Source organism: Myotis myotis, unplaced genomic scaffold (genome assembly GCF_014108235.1).
Source record: "Myotis myotis isolate mMyoMyo1 unplaced genomic scaffold, mMyoMyo1.p scaffold_m19_p_2, whole genome shotgun sequence".
NCBI classification, from domain to species: Eukaryota; Metazoa; Chordata; class Mammalia; order Chiroptera; family Vespertilionidae; genus Myotis; species Myotis myotis.
The window spans coordinates 133,114,598-133,136,035 of record NW_023416324.1 but is presented as its reverse complement, the minus strand read 5'-3'; the positions used below and the strand labels follow the sequence as shown (position 1 = coordinate 133,136,035).

General features: G+C 36.6%; 1 protein-coding gene across 1 annotated transcript; it reads left to right on the top strand.

Annotated features, from left to right (window-relative positions):
* The first annotated feature begins 1,261 nt into the window (after nucleotides 1-1,261).
* LOC118675680 (protein FAM170A-like) lies at nucleotides 1,262-12,848 on the top strand. Its single transcript, XM_036348510.1, has 5 exons — nucleotides 1,262-1,331; nucleotides 6,809-6,952; nucleotides 7,905-8,006; nucleotides 10,577-10,726; nucleotides 12,190-12,848. Exons 1-5 carry the CDS (start codon nucleotides 1,262-1,264, stop codon nucleotides 12,846-12,848), a joined length of 1,125 nt encoding a protein of 374 aa, XP_036204403.1.
* The last annotated feature ends 8,590 nt before the right edge of the window (nucleotides 12,849-21,438 follow it).

The window sequence follows — 21,438 nt, the reverse complement described above, 5'->3', positions numbered from 1 at the left end:
ACTGCAGAAGACTAACTCATGGCCTGGCTCTAATGTAACATATGGTTTGGGAATAAACACATATTGCTTGTAAGGGAGTTGGCATATTCTGTGGTGGGTGGGATGTAGAATGGAGCAATTGTATAGAGGTCAAACCCTGTATAAATCCCACCTATTTCTAGAAGATACAGCCTCGGGCCTAGAATAGAAGCCTGAAAAATAAGACCTTTAGGCTTGATAAGAACAAGATTCTTGACAAGGGCCAGAGGCTTCCAATTTTCCCAAGCCTCTGGGGAAATAAGGAAAAGAGTAGCAAAAGTGACAACGGCTTGTTGTAAAAATATATGAGACTATTAATAATAGTGGGGGATATTTAATAAATGTTAGGATTGTAAGGAATTATGAGATGTTTTCAAATCCACACATACTCACCAATATACAACTCACATATATTTATGTTTGTACAATAGTTAAATAGTTAATAGGATAAAAAGAACAACACTATTTTCTGTGAGACAAGCATGATTGTAAGCCTAGTTTTCCCTGGTACTGCCTAGCCCAGCCGTGGGTAAACTACGGCCCGTGGGCCGGATCCGGCCCTTTCAGCTGTTCTATCCGGCCCGCGGAGCCGAAAGAGCGGAGGGTTCTCTTGCTCTCCCCTCCACTCCTTTACCAGCAGCAGTGTTAACATGTATTAGTTCACACAAACACTCCATCCATGCTTTTGTTCTGGCCCTCCGGTCCAGTTTAAGAACTCATTGTGGCCCTCGAGTCAAAAAGTTTGCCCAACCCCTGGCCTAGCCTCACCATTGGGCAGATTTAGTAATGTGATTACCCTAGACACATAAAATAATTGCCTTTGTTTAGTTCAAGTCCTCTCCTCTAGTTTTGATATGGAGTAAAGGATTAAAAGACTTTCAAGTTCATGGCAGAGTTTCCATTGGGTAAAAGGAATCACTGTGGTCCATGGATGTGGCAGTCCTGCAGTGCTATGAATACTAGCTGGAGCCTGGAGTGCACTGATGTCATGCACAGGTCATAGAACACTGCTGAAACCATAGCGATGATTGGCATCATAACTGTCCTGTTAGTGTCCTAGGCACTCGTCAGAATAGTGATTGGTGAGGGAGAAGTCTCTCAAGTGACTTGTTAGTAATTGTAATTTGTTTATATTAATTGTACTTATTTTAATTTGATTCTTTGTCATCATCAACTTACACTCTGAGAGTAGAGTTTGTGGAGAAAGGTACTTGATTTGAGTGACTCTTTACAGAGTTGAACCATGAAACATAAAGAAAAAAAGAAACATCTGGAAAGTAAGTATTTCATCAAAACTGCAAGGATGTCAAGAGGTATGTGTTAAGCACATACTCAAGGCATAGGGTAATCAGGTAATGTTTTCTAAAGAAAGGGGGAGAGAGAATTCCTAGTTGTCATGAGGAAGGGAAGGAGAGAGGGAGAGATAGATAGATGGGGAGAGAGCTATAGAGGAAGATGAAGGAAGGGAAAAGAGGAGATAGGAAGGCAGGGAGGGGGAGTAGGAGAGAAAGTTTGAGAGAGAGACAGAAAGAGAGGAAATGAGAAAAAATAAGGGGAAACAGAGAGAGAGGAGGGAAAGGGAGAAGCAGGAAATAACTTTGAACACTTAAAACTGGTTGTGTAACAAGAGAATAATTTCAGAAATGTAGACTATTAAGATGTAAATGTGGGACTCCTATGTGGAATGTAAGAAAAAATGGGATGCACAAACACACAAAAACACAAACAAAACACTCTTTAACAATAATGATTAAAGCAAAGAAACAATTTGGCTCTTCCTGGGAAAAGTGGAAAATTGAAATAATTTGGTTACTATGGAGATTAAAAGTAAACAAGTAACCACTAGGTAGAAGAACCATTGTTCAGTGGTGGGAGGGTGACAGCTTGGAGCCAACCCCAAAGTTCCAATGGTAGCTCACATCTAAAGAGGACTGATATTTCTAACTTGTTTGGGATTTCGGCATCCTCCAGTGGACCTTCAGAAAAGGCTGTCTTCATTTCACTTTCAAAAACTATTAGTGCATGTTTAGAGAGGTTATTAAACATAAACTATGAGACATTCAAACTTACTCACACATACACACATATACTAGCAGAACATAAATAAGTCAGAGAAAAATAGAAATTAATCTAACATAATTGCTCATAAGTTATGTACCCGTTCCAAAAACATATAATATCTCTACTTCATTAGAGTAGATAAGCCTTTAGTGCAGTGGTTCTCAACCTGGGGGTCGCGACCCCTTTGGGGGTCGAATGACCCTTTCACAGGGGTCGCTTAAGACCATCAGAAAACACATATATAATTACATATCGTTTTTGTGATTAATCACTATGCTTTAATTATGTTCAATTTGTAACAATGAAATTGGGGGTCACCACAACATAAGGAACTGTATTAAAGGGTCGTGGCATTAGGAAGATTGAGAAACTGCTTTTGTGACTAACATACAAATGGATCTCTTTTCTTGCTTATATGACAAATCAGCACCTATGTGCTGGCCTCAAGGCAAGTCTCTTCCATGAGATAATTTATGGGCCTGAGCTGAGGTAAACTTTGTTATCATTAACATGCAGCTTTCAAATAGACCCCATGATATCAACATCCCATCAGCTAGGAAAGGGAGGACCATGGAGGAGCACATAGGAGGTGTGTGAGACAGTGTCTGGAAGGGGCACATGTCATTCCGTTTGTACAAACATAATCACATGGTCAAAACTACCTGCAAGAAAAGCTGATAAGTAGAATATAGTTGTATGTCCAGATAGAAAGGAGACAGAAGACTCTGTTCCATTTAAAAATAGCCTTCTTTGTGCAAACCCATGTATTTATTGTCACAGTAAATTTGACTGCACATACAATACTTTTCATAGAAGCCATGTTACCCTGTCCAGGAAGGTTGAACCCATTTGTGTTCACTGAACTTTTCACATAGTAGACCCTTTTAATTAGTATTATTGTTATATAATTGTATTGCTTTATGTCATTTTTTTACTTTATATTTATTGTTTGCACTATTACAGATGTTCCCATTCTCCCTCCCCCATTCACCTTTAGCACCTCCGCCTACACTGATGTCCTTTCTTCTGGCCATCACAACACTGTTGTCTGTGTCTGTGGCTCATGCATATATGTTCTTTGGCTAATCTTTTGACCTTCTTTCATCCCATCTCCCCCTCCTCCCCTCTGATATCTTTTAGTCTGTTCCGTGTATCCATGCCTCTGTTTCTATTTTGTCAGTTTATTTTATTCAATAGATGCTACCTGTGAGATCATATGCTATTTGTCTTTCCCTGACTGCCTTATTTCACTTAGCACAATAATCCCCAGGCCCATCCATGCTGTTGCAAACGGTATGATTTCTTTGTTTTTTATGACTGCATAGTATTTCATTGACTAAATGTACCACAGATATTTTTAAAACTTATCTCCTGATGTACACTTTGGATGTTTCTATATCTTGGCTATTGTAAATAATGCTGCAATGAACATAAGGGTGCATATATTCTCTCAAATTGGGGGTTCAATTTTCTTAGGATATATTTCCAAAAGTGAAATTGTTGGGTCAAAAGGCAGTTGGATGTTAAATTTTTTGATGAACTCCATACCTTTTTCCCCAGTGGCTGCACTAGTCTGCATTCCCACCAACAGTGCACTAGGGTGCCCTTTTTCCACATCCTCACTGACACTTGTTGTTTATTGATTTATTTATGGTAGTTATTTTGGCAGGTATGAGGTCATATCTCATTGTTTTTTGTGATTTAAAAAATAATATTTTTTTAGATAATGGAAGAGAGAGAGAGAGAGAGAGAGAGAGAGAGAGAGAGAGAGACAGAGAGAGGTTGTTGTGAGAAACTTCTATAGGCTACCACCTGCACACTCCCCAAATTGGTATCAAACGCCCCAACCTGGGTATGTGCCCTGATTGGGAATCAAATCCAACCAAATGAGCCATACCAACCAGGACTCATTGTGGTTTCTCTGTGCATTTATCTGATGATTAGTGATGTTGAGAATTTTTTCATTTGTTATGGGTCACCTGTATGTCTTGTTTGGAAATGTGCCTATTCAGGTTTTTTCCATTTTTAAATTGGGGTTTATTCTTTTCTTCCTGTTATTAGTTTTATAATTTATTTATTTATTTTGGAAATTATCCCTTTATGTGATGTAACATTGGTAAATATATTCTCCAATACAATGGGTTCTCTCTTCATTTTGTTGATTTTTTTTTTTTTTTTTGCTGTGCAGAAGCTTTTTCTTTGTTTAAAGGACAGATAAATACACAAATAACAAACATGGACCACATCTCTATATGTGTAATTTCTCAGCAAATTTGTAGCACTGACACAAGGCAGTGCCCTAACTCCAGGCTGGAAAGCATGGGCAGCTTCTTCAGATGACTTATCCTGCATCTCTTTTAAAGACAAGCTAACTGTCCTAACAAGTTTGGCTCAGTGGATAGAACTTCGGCCTGTGGACTGAAGGGTCCCAGGTTCAATCCTGGTCAAGGGCATGTATCTTGGTTGTGGGTATATCCCCAGTAGGGGGTGTGCAGGAGGCAGCTGATCAATGTTTCTCTCATGGATGTTTCTAACTCTCTATCCCTCTCCCTTCCTCTCTGTAAAATAAATTAATAAAATATATTTTAAAAATAAAATAAAAAGACTTTAAAAAAATAAAGACAAGGTAACTGGTGCTGGTAAGGATGGACAATTGAATAGGATGCAAAGTGAAGATGGGATCTAGACAAAACCCAGAGCTGTGCTGCGTGTTGCTGCCCATTAGTTGACACAAGGAGTGGGATGGGGAGGACTACGGGGGAAAAGTGGGATATATGTAATACTTTCAACAATAAAGAATTGCTTTGAAAAAAAACTTACCATTAAATAAAAAACTCAAATGCATCTGCATCATCTTTAATGTGATCAGCAGTGGAAACATTCTAAGGGAAAAGCACTTACAAGGACTGGCGCAAACCTGAAGAGAGCAGTGGAGAACGGTATTCTGTTTGAGGAAATAATAGAAGAGGGACTAAGTGAATTAGAGTTTTTCCAGAGAAACATGAAAGAATATGTTCCTGTGACCTGGAAAATGGCATGTTATATTACCAGGAACGTGTGAAAGCACTAATAATTTAAAACAGAACAAAAGTGGTAGGATACTCAAGAACTGACTTGAGATAGAGTACAGACATACACAAGTCGAAGACTCAATCACATTCAGATATGTTCATAGCTAATATTTTACATTCACAGTCATCCCTTATCAGACCTATTTGCACTCACTCTCCTATCATTCATTTCCTTATAGTCTTCCACAAGGCATCTAAATTCTCCATGCTCCATTTTGTCTGTACCACAGAAAGATGAAATGTCTCTGACTCCTAACACACTAGATGAGTATCCTTGTTTTTAAATTTTATGGAAACTGAAGGGCACAATATATGCTTTGTGTCTGGTTTCTTTCTCTCATCATTGTATTTGTATAATTTATTCATGCTGCATGTGACTTCAGTTTGTTCATTCACTGTAAACCATTGCGTGAATGTAATTTCTTTATTCATCATACTTTTCTGAGCAGTTGGGTGCTTTCTGTCTGAATTACTTGAAAAGGTGATGTTTTGGGCATTATATTACACGTACTTTTCAATATAGACATTTCTGTCTGGTGAATACTTAACATTTAGACTGCTAGGCCTTAGCTTGCTTATTCTATATTAGCCCTTTCAGAACTCAGTTTTTCACCATTTGCTTTCTAATGCAATCTCGTGTTACTGCACACCTAATTTACACACTCTTCTCTGCCCTCTCTGCCATTTTTTTCAAAGCCCAGGATTCTTTCTGCTATACAACTTGGTTTTCACATCCTCAAATTCTTTAATTATTTCCTCACATTTTTACAAGTACAAAAGTTCGACTAACTTCAAAGATAATATTCTCAGTAGTAACACTCCATATCTAAACAACATGATATGTAAAACACACACAAAAATCCATCAGTAGAGGAAAAGTAATGTATACAGATATATGTGCTTAATTAACATACAGATACAAAGCACACAGACCATCCATGTCACACAAAACTTATCCCATATTCACATTTGCAAACAACAAATCAATCACAGTATAAAATCTTAACCCAGTTTTAACCAACACATTATGAACTAAACACCAATCACATTATGCTCACTATACCATACTGCTAAAAATGTGAAAAATGCATTTACTGGAAACCTTCATGAGAGATGATGATAATCTTAAACAGTTAAATAATGAGCATTGAGCTGTGTGAACAATGAAACAGAAACAGTGACATGAGAACAGTGAATGGTTAATTTATTCAAAAATTATCTTTTCACATCTCTCTATATATGTAGTTCAATATAGATATCAATATAAATAGATATACATGCAGAATGCTTCATAAAACTCGCACCACATATTCCTTAATTGTGCAATTTTTCATGAGAAAATTGAGTTTATATCCACATTTTAGTTCATGTATACTGTTTTCCAGGCACACTTCTGAGTATATGATAATCCATACACATCAACAGAAATATCACATACAAGATACCCAATCCCAGTGGCAACCACCAAACACAGTTTTAATAAGTATTTAGACTTTAGAGTAAATGACATTTTATATGGGAAAGCCATCTTAATTTTTATGAAAACAATAATCATGTGTGGTAATAATGCCTGACATGTAATGTCCACCCAACATGTAGTTTTTGAAATGGTACAGACCCCACAAAACGCCACATCTCAATGTTCTTTTTTATTCCAGGCCTCTGCAAAGCCCAACAGGATGCGCCTCAGTCATTTGTGGAGGCCCCAGGCTGTAGTCAGGCAGCAGGAGAAAATACATCCTCCTCTGAATATTTCAGCTGTGTGTCTTCACCGTACAAGCTTGCCCATCATGAGGAGGATGGTAAGGAATATACAAAGGTGGGATCTGAGCTTGGTCAAGAGATGAAGCTGAGCTGCTCAGCCCAGTCTCTACTAATTTCACTTTCCCATCAAAAACAGGAAAGGGATTGAGGGCACACAGACTAGTACTCTGGCTTCTGCAGAGGGACAAGTAGGCAGTGTGCCTTCAAGGACAGGGCAAGGCCGCTCAGCACACATTTCCAGCATAACAGCACTGGGGCCGCTGTGGCTGAGGTAGTGGTCAGTGCTGATATGTTTATGCAGTTTTACTCAGAACCTGCCCCTCAGGTGAGCACAAACTGATATTCTCCTCACACACTCACACATCTGTACTCCTTCATACCAGGTATGTCCCTGTTTCTTTTAACTTTTTCTCTTAAATACACAGGACTTCATTCCACACTTGTCTTCCCATTCTCCAGTGGCATTCCTTAGGTACACTCTTACCTTGATTCCTTCACCCATTCCACACTAAATCTAAAAATAACTTACATTTAATAACACAGATAATCTTTTTTAAATACCTCATTCTAGGTCAAACACTTGAAAATTCATGTGTCTTAAAGGAAGTGAACTTTGATCTGCTCTCTTTCTAATCCACAAGCCACTTCAGCCACCAAGACTTTTACCATTCCCTTTTACACCATCAAAAACACTCATGGGATATATCTCAGAACGTCCATACAACTCACACAAACATACATACAGTACTATATCTTCATAATTATGCCATGTAAATACTTCAAATAAAGCATACCTGACACATAGTTATACCATGTAAACAGCTCAAGTGAGGCATATCACACAGAGAATTCTGAAATATCACACAGAGATGTACTCTCACTCTACATGCTCACATAGGGCATGGCCATCTTACTTCCCACAGCCCCCTGCCCCCCCCGCCCCAAACACACACATTCGAGTTTTCTTATGTTTGCAACTATCTTTCCTAGGATTCCATCAATTACAACAAAATGTTTCCTATCTTGGAGCCCTTAATATGCCCTTGTCCCAGTCAGCACGGAAACGGAAGATCATGGAGGGGCACATAGGAGGTTAGTATGGCAATGCCTGTTAGGGGCACATGTAATTTCCATTCATTTTTCATTGTACAAATGTAATTTTATAATGAGAACCTGCAAGGAAAATTGATAACTAAACATAGTTGTATGTCCAGGTAGAAAGGAGACAGCAGTCTCTGTTCCATTTAAAAATAACCTTTGTGCAAACCCAGTCACCCATGACACATACTGACACAATGCCTATTTCTGTACATTTAATATTTTCATGGGAAACATTTTACACATTTCATGAATAGGGGGCTGTGTGTTCACTGAACATGTCACATAGCAGACTCTTATTGTTTGTTTAATAGACAGAAAAATGCACAGATAACAAGCATGGGCCGCATCACTATTATTTTTATTTAATTTCTCAGCAATGTTGATTTTAAAAGAAGATAGTTTGCAGCACAGACGTAAGACAGTGGCCCTAAATAAAGGCCAGAAAGCATGGAAGGCCTCTTCTTTGGACAATTTATCCTCCATCTCTTGTAAAGATGGGCTAACTGGTGCTGGTAGGGAGGGACTATTGAATAGTACACAAAAGGCGTGGGGATGTAGACAGGGCCCAGAGTTGAGCTGAGTGGTTCTGCCCATTAGTCAACAAAAGGCTGCTCAGTACAAAAACTCAAACACTTCTGCATCATCTTCAATGTGATCAGCTGTGGATGAAATATATTCCACGGGAAAACACTGAAAAGGACTAGAGCACGTGCAAGGAGATAGTGCCGAACAGCGTTTGAGGAAATAATAGGAAAGGACCTAAAGGGATGAGAGTTTTATCAGAGAAAAATGGAAGAGTATGTTCCTATGAGACAGACAAGGGCATGTTATATTACAGTGACAGTGTGACGCTCTAATAACTTAAAACAGACACAAGTGGTAGATCCTCAAGACTGAACTTGACGTAGAGCACAGAGACATCCAGTTGAAGATCCCTTCACATCCATATATTTTCATAGGCAAAGTGTTACATTCGCAGTCATCCCTTATCAGTCGTATCTGCAGTCACTCTCCCCACCATTCATTTCCTTATAGTCTTCCACATGCATCTGCATTCTCTACGATCTGATTTTGCCTGTACCATACAAGGAGTTATAATTTCTCTGACTTCTAACACACTAGATGTGTATTTCTGTTTTCAAATTTCATGTAAATAGAAGGGCACAATATATACTTTGTATCTGATTCCTTTTTCTCATCCTTATATTTGTGTGATTTATTCACGTTGCATGTGATGTTAGTCTGTTCATTCTGTATACCATGCATAAATATAATTTCTGTATTGATTATACTTTTCTGAGTATTTGGGTTGCTTTGAATCTGGGATTACTTAAAAAGTTGATGTTCTGAACATTGCATTTCTGTTTGCTGAATGCTTAAGGGTTAGACTGCTAGGCTTTAGCTTGCACATTCAGTCTAATCCCTCCAAAACTCAATGTTTCACAACTTGTTTTCTAATGCAATCTCGTGTTACCGCACAGTGAACGTACACACTCTTCTCTGCGCTCTCCAACATCTTTCTCAAAGCCCAGGATTCTCTCTCTTATACAGCTTGGTTTTCACATCCTCACATTCTTTAGTTATTTCCTCATACTTTGCAAATGCATTAATTCCACCAATATTACAGAGAATATTCTCAGTAATAACATACCATACCTAAACTGCTTGATGTATTAAACATGCAGACAGATGCGTAGCAATAGGAAAGCAATCTACACACATAAATATGTGTTGAAGTAACACACAGGAACAAAGCATACATACATACCATGCTCATTCAGAAAGAACCCATCCTATATCCAGATTTTCAAACAACAAATCAATCATACATTATTAAATTTTAACAGTTTTTTATTTATTATTATTTATTTATTTTTACTTTTATTCTTTTTTTATACTTTTTTAAACCCAGCTTTAACCAACAAATTATGAACTTAAACACCAAGCATGTTACACTCACTATATCATACTGCTAAAAATGGGAATACTACATTTACCACACAAATTTATGAGACATGATGATAATTTTAAACAGTTAAATAATGAGCATTGGTCTTCCTTAGCAATGAAACAGGAACAGTGACAAAATAACAATTAACAGTTAATTTCTTCAAAAATAAATATTTATCTCTTTACATCTCTCTATTTATATCTCAATATAGATAATATGCATGCAGAATGCTTCTTAAAACTTGTACTATACATCACCTATTGGTACAATTTTTGATGAGAAAATAGAGTTGATATCCATGTCTAGTTCCTACGTACTCTCCTTCAAACATTGTTCTGAGTGTTTGATGATCCATATAGATCACCAGAAAAATCACGTACAAGACACCCACTCCCACTGACATCCACCAAACACACCATTTAATGTGTTTACTTATAGTTTGGAGTAAATGGAATTTAAATGGGAAAGTCTCCTTAATTTTTGTGAGAGTAATTGCCATGTGAAGTGCTGATGCTCGGCATATAATGCCTGCACAACATGTAGTCTTTTAATTGGCACAGACCCCACAAAAATGCCTCATCTCAGTGTTCTTTTTTATTCCATTGCCCAGGACCCGGCAACATTCAAAAGGATGTGCCTCAGACTCGGTCATTCATGGAGGCCCCAGGCTATAATCAGGCAGCAGGAGAAAATGCATCCTCCTCTGAATATTTCACCTGTGTTTCCTCACCATTGAAGCTTCCCCGTCTTAATGAAGAGGGTAAGGAATAAGCAAAGGTGGGACTTGCGTTTGGTCAAGAGATGCAGCTCAGCTGCTCTGCCTACTCTACTTAGTTCACTTTCCCCTCAAAACCTGGAAAGTGCTCAGGCAGATGACTAGTACTAAGGATTCTGCAGAGGGACCAGTAGGGAGTGTGCCTTCCCAAACAGGGCAAGGCCCCTCAGCACAAATTTCCAATATAGCAGCAGTGGGACAGCTGTCGTTGGGGTCGTGGGCAGTGCTGACATGTCTATGGGAGTTAACTCACAACCTTCCCTTCAATGAGCACAAACTCGGATCCTCACACACACACACATCTGTACTCCTTCATATAAGCTGCTAGTTGCTCAGTGCATGAAATTCCTGCAAATTAAAGGGGAATTAATTAGAGGAAATATTTTAATATTGCTATTTGCTCTTTCTCTATAATAGAAGTGTCAGATATGACAGAAAATTAGTAAAATGTATATGAAAATCTCCCTCCTGTCAGAGTCTGGGGCATGCTGTGAGACCCAGAGACAAGTCCCCTCCTACCCATGAGAGCCTTGAAATAACGCGAGACCCTGAGGTGGCTGGCCCCACCCCATCAAGCCCTGCAGGGCAGGAGGTGCAGCCACAGGTCCCCCGACCTGGTACTCAGGCAGGGGGTATAGTCTCATGTCCCCTGACCTGTCCTCAGGTACCCCAGCCTGGCTTAGAGGGCGTGAGGGCATCAGGGTCCAAGGGTGTAATGACCATTTGCATATGAGCTCTTTATTATATAGAATTTCCCCATTTCTCATTCTTTTCATTTGTTCTCTCAAATACACAGGTCTTTATCCACCATCTCTAATAGCATTACCTAGGTATACTCTTACCTTCATTTCTTCATACAATCATTTTCAGACTCACCCATGTACACACAAATTCCATAAATAATTCACATCCCCATCACACAGATAACATGTTTACATCAAACTCTAGAAGACTTTCATGCCCTAAAGAAATTGAATTTTCATTTGCTGTGTCTCTAGCCATATGGCACTTCGGCCACCAGCCTTTCAGACCTTCATGAGCTGAACATTCTGAGAACTCAAATACATCTTCACTAACATTCTCAGTCTCGCAATCTCATAGTGATACCTGGTACCATTCCTGCACTGCTCACATGTGCTGTCATAACACATAACAAACATGCACACACTCATTAGCCATTGCCTTTAAGCAACATCAAAAAACATTCCCAGATATGTCCCACAATATAATACAACTCCACAAGTACATACATATAATCCTACATCCTCGTTCCCACATAGTTATAACCATGGAAATACCTCAGATAAACCACACTACACACAGAATTCTGAAATATCACATACAGATGTACGTTACTTCACCTGCTCCCGTAAATCATGGCCATCATACCTCCTACAGCTGTCACACAAACCATTCTAATTTTTTATGTTTTAAATTTTCTTTCCTAGGAATCAAGGAGAGACCTGTACCCAAGGACTTGGTGGAAACAAAGAGTTCCTCTGACTATTCATATACCTACAGTTCTTCACTTTCAGCTAGTAATAAGGAGCCCTTTATGTCCTCAGTACATGGGACAGATCTAAGGGTCATGAAAATTTACTATACGCATGTACAAATGAAAAGGGGTGTGGCTGTCTTGTGCCAGACAGAGGAAGGATGGGAGCCTCCCTCAAAAAAGACCAAAATAGAAGAAATGACCTATACTGAAGGGGTTGATAAAAATGTCCCCCTCTCTCACATGCCTGGGAAGAATCTCCTAATTGACCCTGAGCCCAGCGTAGACAGTCGAGCCCAAGAGAAGAGGGAGAAGGCTGACTGTCCCACAAAACCTCCAATTCAGGTGGTGCATCGCAGGGTCTCATTGCGGAAGGCCCTGGAGAGCGGGTTCAGGTGCATGGCTTGCTGCCACGTATTCCCTACCTTGGAGCTCCTTCAGGAGCACGTGGAGAACGGCGTCAGGGAGGGCTTCAGCTGCCATGTGTTTCATCGCGCCATGGCTCGTATGAAATACAAAAGGCTTAAGAGGAAGAACAAGAAACTTATGAAAGCAACATTACGTTGCCAGGAGGAAAAACATTTTGACACGAAGACCAACTTGAACAACTAAACAGACTGTTTTTCAGCCCCTAAAAGAGAGGAAGGGAAGCAGGTTAGACTCCACCGAGGAGGCTTCATTCCCTTCAACAGACACAGTATCCAACCTATTTGCCATTTCTAGCACCACCATCTCTGCGACCACACCACCCATCTGCACAGACAGCCCTTTTAATGCTAAGACCGAGGGACCAGAAGACAGAACACACCATCCCAGATACTGCCTTACCCTCTCTCCTACTGCTTTTATTATACCCACACATCTACCATCCGTAAACCTGCTTGATGCAAGAGTGTAGACACTACAGGATTTAATAGTACAGATTCTAGTACCCCTCCCTGCACTGACTCCCGCATTTCCATGATATTGGTCTTTTTAAACTTTTTACATATTTTTCTAAATTCCTTTCTTTAAATGAAGATATACCTCTTTCCAACATCTCCCTATCATATATTCACTTGCATGATTATTTGCCTGGAAGATAGGTATTATTGAGAGAAAATAAGGTATTGCAGGAATGGAATCAAAAGCAACTATAACCCACCCCTTACTTTCTGTGTACTGTGGGCACACAGGTGCATATACACTTCTTATGCATACATATCAATGGGGAAGGATGGAGCACAAAATGAGCACTTTCAAAATATTCTGATATGACTATATATATCCAAAATGTCACAGTGAGTATTTTTGCTTAATAACTTTAGAGGGGTAAAAGCTATCAATTTGAGAAAAACACAATTTGCATGTTTAATTATTTGTAGGTTTTTATGCTTGTTTAACTTTACACATTTTCAAAGATCATTTTTAATTTTTGTGTTTCTACAGAGGCTCAGAAACAAACAAAAAATAAAATTAAATAGTTATGTAACATTCACAAAACTATACAGGAGACGGGAAATTCAAATAGTTCCCATTTTACATGATGATCTTTATAATTTGGAGCATCTATTCTTCTGAAATTATTAAAGCTTAAAACTGCACTGTGGCATTTTGCACAACTGTATATACATGTATTATCTTGAAACTGTTCAGTTTGTGCTCCATCTTTCCCTCTGCAAATGCATGTATAAGAACTGCATACGCACCTGTCTGTCTACAAGTTCAAAGAAGTTAAGATATAGATTATAGTTGCTGTTGGTTTCATCTTACTAGTATTTTTTTCTTCTTCCTTTGAAAAGAGGCTTTATTTTCTGGCCAAATATGTTGGCATTTCTGCCAGACCAGTCAAGTCATTACTTGTCTACCTGCCTTGCATCAATGCACCTAAGGGTAAACATCCATCCATGCTTGACCAATCTGTACCGATAACTTGGAAAATTAAGTCAGAAGAGACGGAGATTGAGGGGTGACGGTGATGGTGGTGGTGAGTTATCCTTTGTCTGCAACTCCAATTAAGGTTTTTCCACCGCTAGACTTGCTTCAATTCCTCTCTTTTGAAAGACCAGGCTGTTTTAAAATTCCTCTATTTTGAAAGACCAGTCTGTTTTAACAATTCCTCTATTTTGAAAGTCCAGGCTGTTTTAACAATTCCTCTCTTTTGAAAGATCAGTCTGTTTTAACAATTCCTCTATTTTGAAAGACCGGGCTGTTTTAACCTGCCACTAAGCCTTCACACTAACTTTTCAATAAGTTCTTGACTTTTTTCCTCTATTAGCCTAAGCCCTTTACTATTGTTTGTGGCCTAATGCTCCTTAGTTGATGCAAATTAGCTTTAATATGATCATTCTTCCATTGTGATAGTTGAAATTATATAACTGAGAAAGGGTAACGCATTATATTTTACTGATTTATATTGAATAAATAAGAGATATGCATATAGTCAGTATGTATACTTGACTAATTAGAAAGTACATTAAGTAGACATAGTACCCAATCTTGCATGCATTTCTACCACCGTCATCTCTAATCCATACCAGCAATATTAGCAGATAATTCCTTTAATACCATTTTCCACTTTTCTGTGGGAGAAGAAAGCAGACAAGACCATCCCAGATACTGCCTTACACACTATCCAACTTTATTACACCTCCCACATAGACCAGCCAAAAATTCATGCTTAATGCAAAGAGTTTTGCATTAAGAATTCTGCATACAGAATTCTGCATACACAATTCTGATAATACAGATCGTAATACCCCTCCCTTGCATTCACTCCTCACATTTCTATGAAAGTGGTCTTTGTTAAGATAGAATGTATTAGAGCATAGCATGCAATTGCAAAGTAATATGTATTTATCTGTTTCACTAAGAATATTGTTAAATGGGAAAAGGGAATAAAATTTCTTACATGGTACCAATTCTTTTTCTTGGAATTTACTATTTATTCTTATAATCTATCTGATAGCAAATATTTATAATATCTGTATATATCAAGTTTTTTATTTGTGTAAAAAATGTATAAATATATATATATATATATATATTAGATAGATAGATAGATAGATAGATAGATAGATAGATAATTCTTTTGAGATTCAAAATCCTCCATAAGCTTGTCTTCATTTTCTTCCTCATTGCAGTATACCTAACATTAATTATACTCCAAAATACTTTTTTTTAAAAAGTCTAGTATTTTCTACAGCAGCTACAAGAGAGTGATTAAAGTATCTAAAATTATGTTTTATGTTGTAAGGGTAGCTTTAATTTTCTACAAGCAGAAAATTGAGTCCTTTCAAACCATTCTCCCATATTACTGTGTTGTGCCTTTCTTTTAAATTCATAGTAATTTTTATATTGTATGATTTTTATTTATTCTTAGCATAGCAGTGTTTTGGAGGTGTTCTCTTACAGAGAGAATGACTTAGAGTTTGCTATTTTTCATTCCTAAAAGTCAAAGGATTCATCAATTCGGGTGCGCATGTACAATGCAATTGAAACTTGGTGGCCCATGTGCAGAAGTCGGTATTTTGTGGAAGAACCACACACATGGGGCCAAAGAGCAGCATGTGGTACGAGCCCCGGCTTGCTGAGCCGCAGTGTGCCGACCACTGCACTAGGTGTACCGGTTAATAAGGGCGGTTTTTGTAATCAAGGAAGACATGATAATTTCAAGTGAAACATCAAAAGTGCTTTATTGGAAGTAATGTCCATTGCTAGCTACACATTACTCCCATATTTCAGATAATTTATAGATACCATCCCAATAGAACTTTTCTTGTTTTGAGGCAAACCAGAGTCTGAATTTCCACTTCTTCATATGTTTTGAAGTGCTGCTCAAAAAGTGTGTGTGACATCGATCAGAACAAGTGGCAATCTGAAGGAGCAAGGTCTGGTGAATACAGGGGGTGGGTTAATACTTCCCAGGCAAGATCTTTTAACTTGTCTTTAACTGGTTTTGAAGTGTGTGACGGTGCATTATCATGAAGCAAAATTAGTTTGCTCTGTCTTCTGGCCCATTCTGGTCATTTCATGATCAAAGTGTGGTTCAAATTGATTATTTGTTGTGGGTAGCGATCAGTATCAATGGTTTCACCTGGTTTAAGAAGCTCATAATACACCACACCTTCCTCATCCCACCAAACGCAGAGCATTGTCTTCTTTCCTTTCCGAAGCGATTTGGCCTTGTGGTCGATGTTGATGGTTGACCTCGATCAACCCATGATTTTGTGCATTTGGGATTCTCAAAATTAATCCACTTTTCATCGCCAGTCACAATTCGATGCAAAAAAGACTTTTGTGCCATTGAAGCAACATTTTATTGATGACTTTTCAGGTTTTCATTTGTCTTTCCTTCAGTTGACATGGCACCCATTTTCCTTTCTTTAAAATCGTTCCCATTGCTTGTAAATGATCAGAAATTGTTTGCTGAGCAACGTTTATTCTTTCTGCAAGTTGTTTTTGAATTTGACACTCATCTTTATCCAATAATACTTGTAATTGTTGGTCTTAACACTTTTTCAGTTGACCTGGACATTCTTTGTCTTTCACTTCGAAATCATCACTTTTAAAGCATTTAAGCCAGCATTCACCATAAGCTTCCTGAAGTATATGATAACTTTTTTTCAAAATAAATGAATTAAAACTTCCCGCAAATGCTCTTTTTTGGCACAAAATTCAACATTTTTAAGTATACAAATATCTATAATGTTAACACCTTCAGCAAATTTGACATGTGACGTTTTGAAGCTTGCTGTCAATACAACAAAATAGCATGCATATCAAATCGCATATATATCAACATACGTGTAACTACATCTATTGAAAAAAATCTGCATTATTAACTGGTACACCTAGTATATATTTGCTTAATCAGTTCACCTCCTTTTTTACATAATCCCCTTACCGACTTCCCCACTGATAGCTGTCAGTGTGTTCTATGTTATCTATTCTTCTGTTCTTTTTTGTTTGTTAAATTATTTTGTAGATTAGATTCCACATATAAGGAAGATCATATGGCACTGTCTTTTTCTGATGGACTTTTTTCACTTAGCATAATGTCCAGATCCATCCATATTGTCACAAAAGATTTTCTTCGTTTATATGACTGAGTGGTATTTCATTATGTAAATGTAAAACATATTTTAAAATTTATTTTTTATTTTTAAAAATTTTTATTGTTGAAAGTTATTGAATAAGTCCCCTTTTCTCCCCATTGACCCCTTCTAGCTTGCCCGTGCCCCCTACCGGAGGCTTTCATCACACTACTGTCTGTGTCCATGGGTTATGCATATGTGCATACAAGTTCTTTGGTTGATTTCTTCCCACAGACACACCCACCCTTACCTTCCCTCAAAATTCCAAAGTCTGTTCCATGCTTCTGTGTGTCTGGATCAATTTTATTCATCAGTTTATTTTGTTCATTAGATTCCACATATGAGATCATGCAATACTTTTCTTTCTCTGACTGGCATATTTTGCTTAGCAAAATATTCCCCTGATCCCTCCATGCTTTCTCAAAGGCTAACAGATGCTTAAGTTTTACTGCTGTCTAGTATTCCATGGTATAAATGTACAACAGCTTTTTTATCCACTCACCTATTCATGGGCACTATTGCTATTTCCAGATCTTAGCTATTGTAAATTGTGCTTCTATGAACATAGGGGTGAAGATATTCTTCATGATTGGTGTTTCAGATTTCTTCTGATATAGTTCTAGAAGTAGGATAACGGGGTCAAATGACAGTTTCATTACTGTTCTTCACAGTGGTTGCACCAGTCTGCATTCCCACCAGCAGTGCACAAGGGTTCCTTTTTCTACGCATCCTCTCCAGCACTTGTCGTTTGTTCATTTGTTGATGATAGCCATTCTGACAGGTGTGAGATGGTACCTCATTGTCAAAGATGACATCCAAATGGCCAAAAAAACTTATGAAAAGATGTTTAACATAATAATCACTTGGAAAATGATAACTTTGTTTTATAAAAATAAAATAAACAAACAAAAAAACAAAAAATAATAAGTGCTGGCAAGGCTGTTCAGAAATTGGAACTCTTGTGAGTTGTTGGTTGTAATGTAAAATATACAGCTGCTATGGAAAATATTATGTCAGTTCCTCAAATGTTAAAAATAGAATTACAATCTAATCCAGCAATTCTATTTCTGGGGATGTATCCACAAGTATTGAAAGCAGAATCCCAAAGAGATATTTGCACATTTAAGTTCATAGCATCACTATTTATATTATCTAAGAGGTAAAAGCAAACCAAGTATTCATTGACAAATGAATGGTTATATAAGATGTGACACACACACACACACACACACACACACACACACACACACACACACAATATAAAACAACCTTAAAAGGAAGGAAATTCTGGCATGTTACAACATGGGAAAACTTTAGGACATTATGCTAAGTGAAATAAACCAGTCACAAAAGACAAACACTGTATAATTGCATTTAAATGAAGGATCAAGAGTAATCAAATTCATAGAGATAGAAAGTAGAATGGTGATTACTAGGAGTTGGGGTTTAATGGGCATAGAGTTTCAGTTTTACAAGTTGAAAAAGTTCTGGGAGTGATTGTATAACAATGTGAATATAGTTAGTATTACTGAGCTGTACCACTTAGAAATGGTTAAGATAATAAATTTTGTTATGCATTTTTACAATAAGAGAGAAAAGGAGAAGACAAAAAGAATCTTCTGTCTCTTTACAGCTTCCTCAAACATTTTTATAGTATTTTGTTTTCAGATCCGTATATTTCCATCTGACTTTTGTTCATTTCTGTATTTGAGTAGCCTGCTCTAATTTGTCCTCTTGCTGAAAAAAACAGAAATTTAGCTACTGATTCCTTATAAGTATATTTTCATATTTTTACTTTTGAATTTAAAGAATTTATGAAGTATATAATATATAGCATTATATATTCATGTTTAGGATATTTGATTACAGAGGTAAGTACTCTAACTTGAAAGAAACAAGGTTAGTGAATATAAATTGATTTAATTGATAGAGAAAACCCAGCTGTTTTCTCTACATCTTATTTGTAAGATATAACAGACATAATTATTCCAAGTAAATTATATAAAAAAAATAAACAATTTAAAAAATAATATCCTGAATATTTCTTTTGCTTAACTCATAAATATTTATATTTTTTAAAAATCTTCACAAACTGTTATAATAATCACCACAATCAAATTTAACTAGATAAAAAAATATTAACATGGTGGGAAGAGAAATAAATGTGTGTAAATGATATGATTTGCTTTATATAACTTTATTTCAGGTAATTTTCCATTTTTAACTTGATACTTTATCAAAGTACAACCTGTCAGTTTCAGTTAATTTTTGTCAGTGAGCCTCAATAAAACATGACTGTGATGCACAACAGATGGTATTGTAATGGATTGTCTAATTGTTTCTATTAGGTACAATTTTTTAATGTAAAATAGTTACCAAGAAGAATAAAAATTATACATTCGTATTCCTAAAACAAAAGTAATACAATTAGGTGAGTCGATTCAGCTTTTAAAATGTGCAAAATTGCTCATTTAACAATATGCTAACTAACCTGAGGAAACCCAAGTGATCAAAAAGAGTAATGCAAAATGCACTTCAGTGCAGACATTACCTTGTAAATTCAAGGGACATATAATTAGAAAATCATTATTTGAAAACGTTAAATATTTAAGATTATTTGAATATGTGGATATTGCTATATCTCTATAATAGGCTATTATTTTATTTTATTTTATTTTATTTTATTTTATTAATTGATTTCAGAGAGAGAAAGTGAGAAGGAAAGGGATAGAAACATCAATGATGAGAGAGGATCATTGATCAGCCCCCTCCTATATGCCCCCTACTGGGGATTGAGTCTGCACTCAGCAACCAAACATGTACTATGAGTAGGAAACAAACTGTGACCTCCTGGTTCATAGGTCAATGCTCAATCATTGAGCTACACCAGCTGGGCAAAAATAGGTTATTTTAATAAATATAAATACTGATTTCTTATTTATATAAGAGAAATGTAAATACTGAAGTAAAATAGCTACTGTTTAATAACGAATAGAAAAAATCAAAATTATGTGAATTTCATTATTTAAATCTATCAAAAATAAGAATTTCTGCAAGATCTTATGAAAGCTAAATTAAAACTCTGCCCTATTTTAAACATCTAAAATTTTTTAAAATATTTTAAAACTGGCATTGAAATAAACAGTATATTTGTGTATTTTTTTTCTGGAAATTTGCCCAAAAGTTATAAGTATTTAAAAGGTATAGTCTACTATCTCGCAGAGTAAAAACATAGAAAGAGCCAAATTCTGGTCTCTTGAATGAACATTATATTCATTAAAGCAGAATAGGAAATTGCAAATCTGAATGAAGACGCTAGCGGTCTAAATTATGTGTGGTAGTCATATTTCTAAGTGTTTCTCATGTACTACTTAACTTAATCTTCATCACCTCATTTAGAAGATTTTCATCTCTGTTGATAGAGATATCAGCAAGACTCAAATAGATAAAATATCTCACATTACACAAATGATAGAAAAGTGAGAGAATAAGAATTCATCATAAATGATTCTGTCAACTGGTTTTCACAAGGTGATAGTCTAGAGAAATTAGAATGAGTCTGTTAAGGAGGGATAAATATTTAAGTGGAAAAAATGCTCATTTGGGGGGTTATTTTGTGAAGTCAAAATTTCTTTAAATAGCATTGTGAAATGCCTGCTCTCTGAACCCAGCATTAGAAAACAATTCATGTGAAAATGACAAAGCTTTATTTTTGAATTTTAACAAATCCTTGTTATAATTTTTTTAAAAAGAGCAAAGAATTTCTTAGACTTTATTTACATCAATTTTCATCCCCATCACTAATCATAATGAGAAAGCATTAATCCTGATGGTAGTTCCCCTTGAACGCTAATGAATTCCCTATATGTTTATATGACAAATTTGGCTAATACAAAGTGCAATAAACTAAGTTGTTAGAAGATTTTTTTTTTCTTTTTAGTAAAGTGATACTAATAAAAATGCAGCTCAAAATATTGACTTTTTAATTTTAGTTATTTTGTCAGAAAATTAGTCACAGATGATAACTGGAGACCAAATTTGCAGTGTAAAGGTCCTAGAATTTTTATCTTTGACAAATAATTAAAATGAATAAATACTCAAAATGATCATAGTGAAGCATCTAAAAA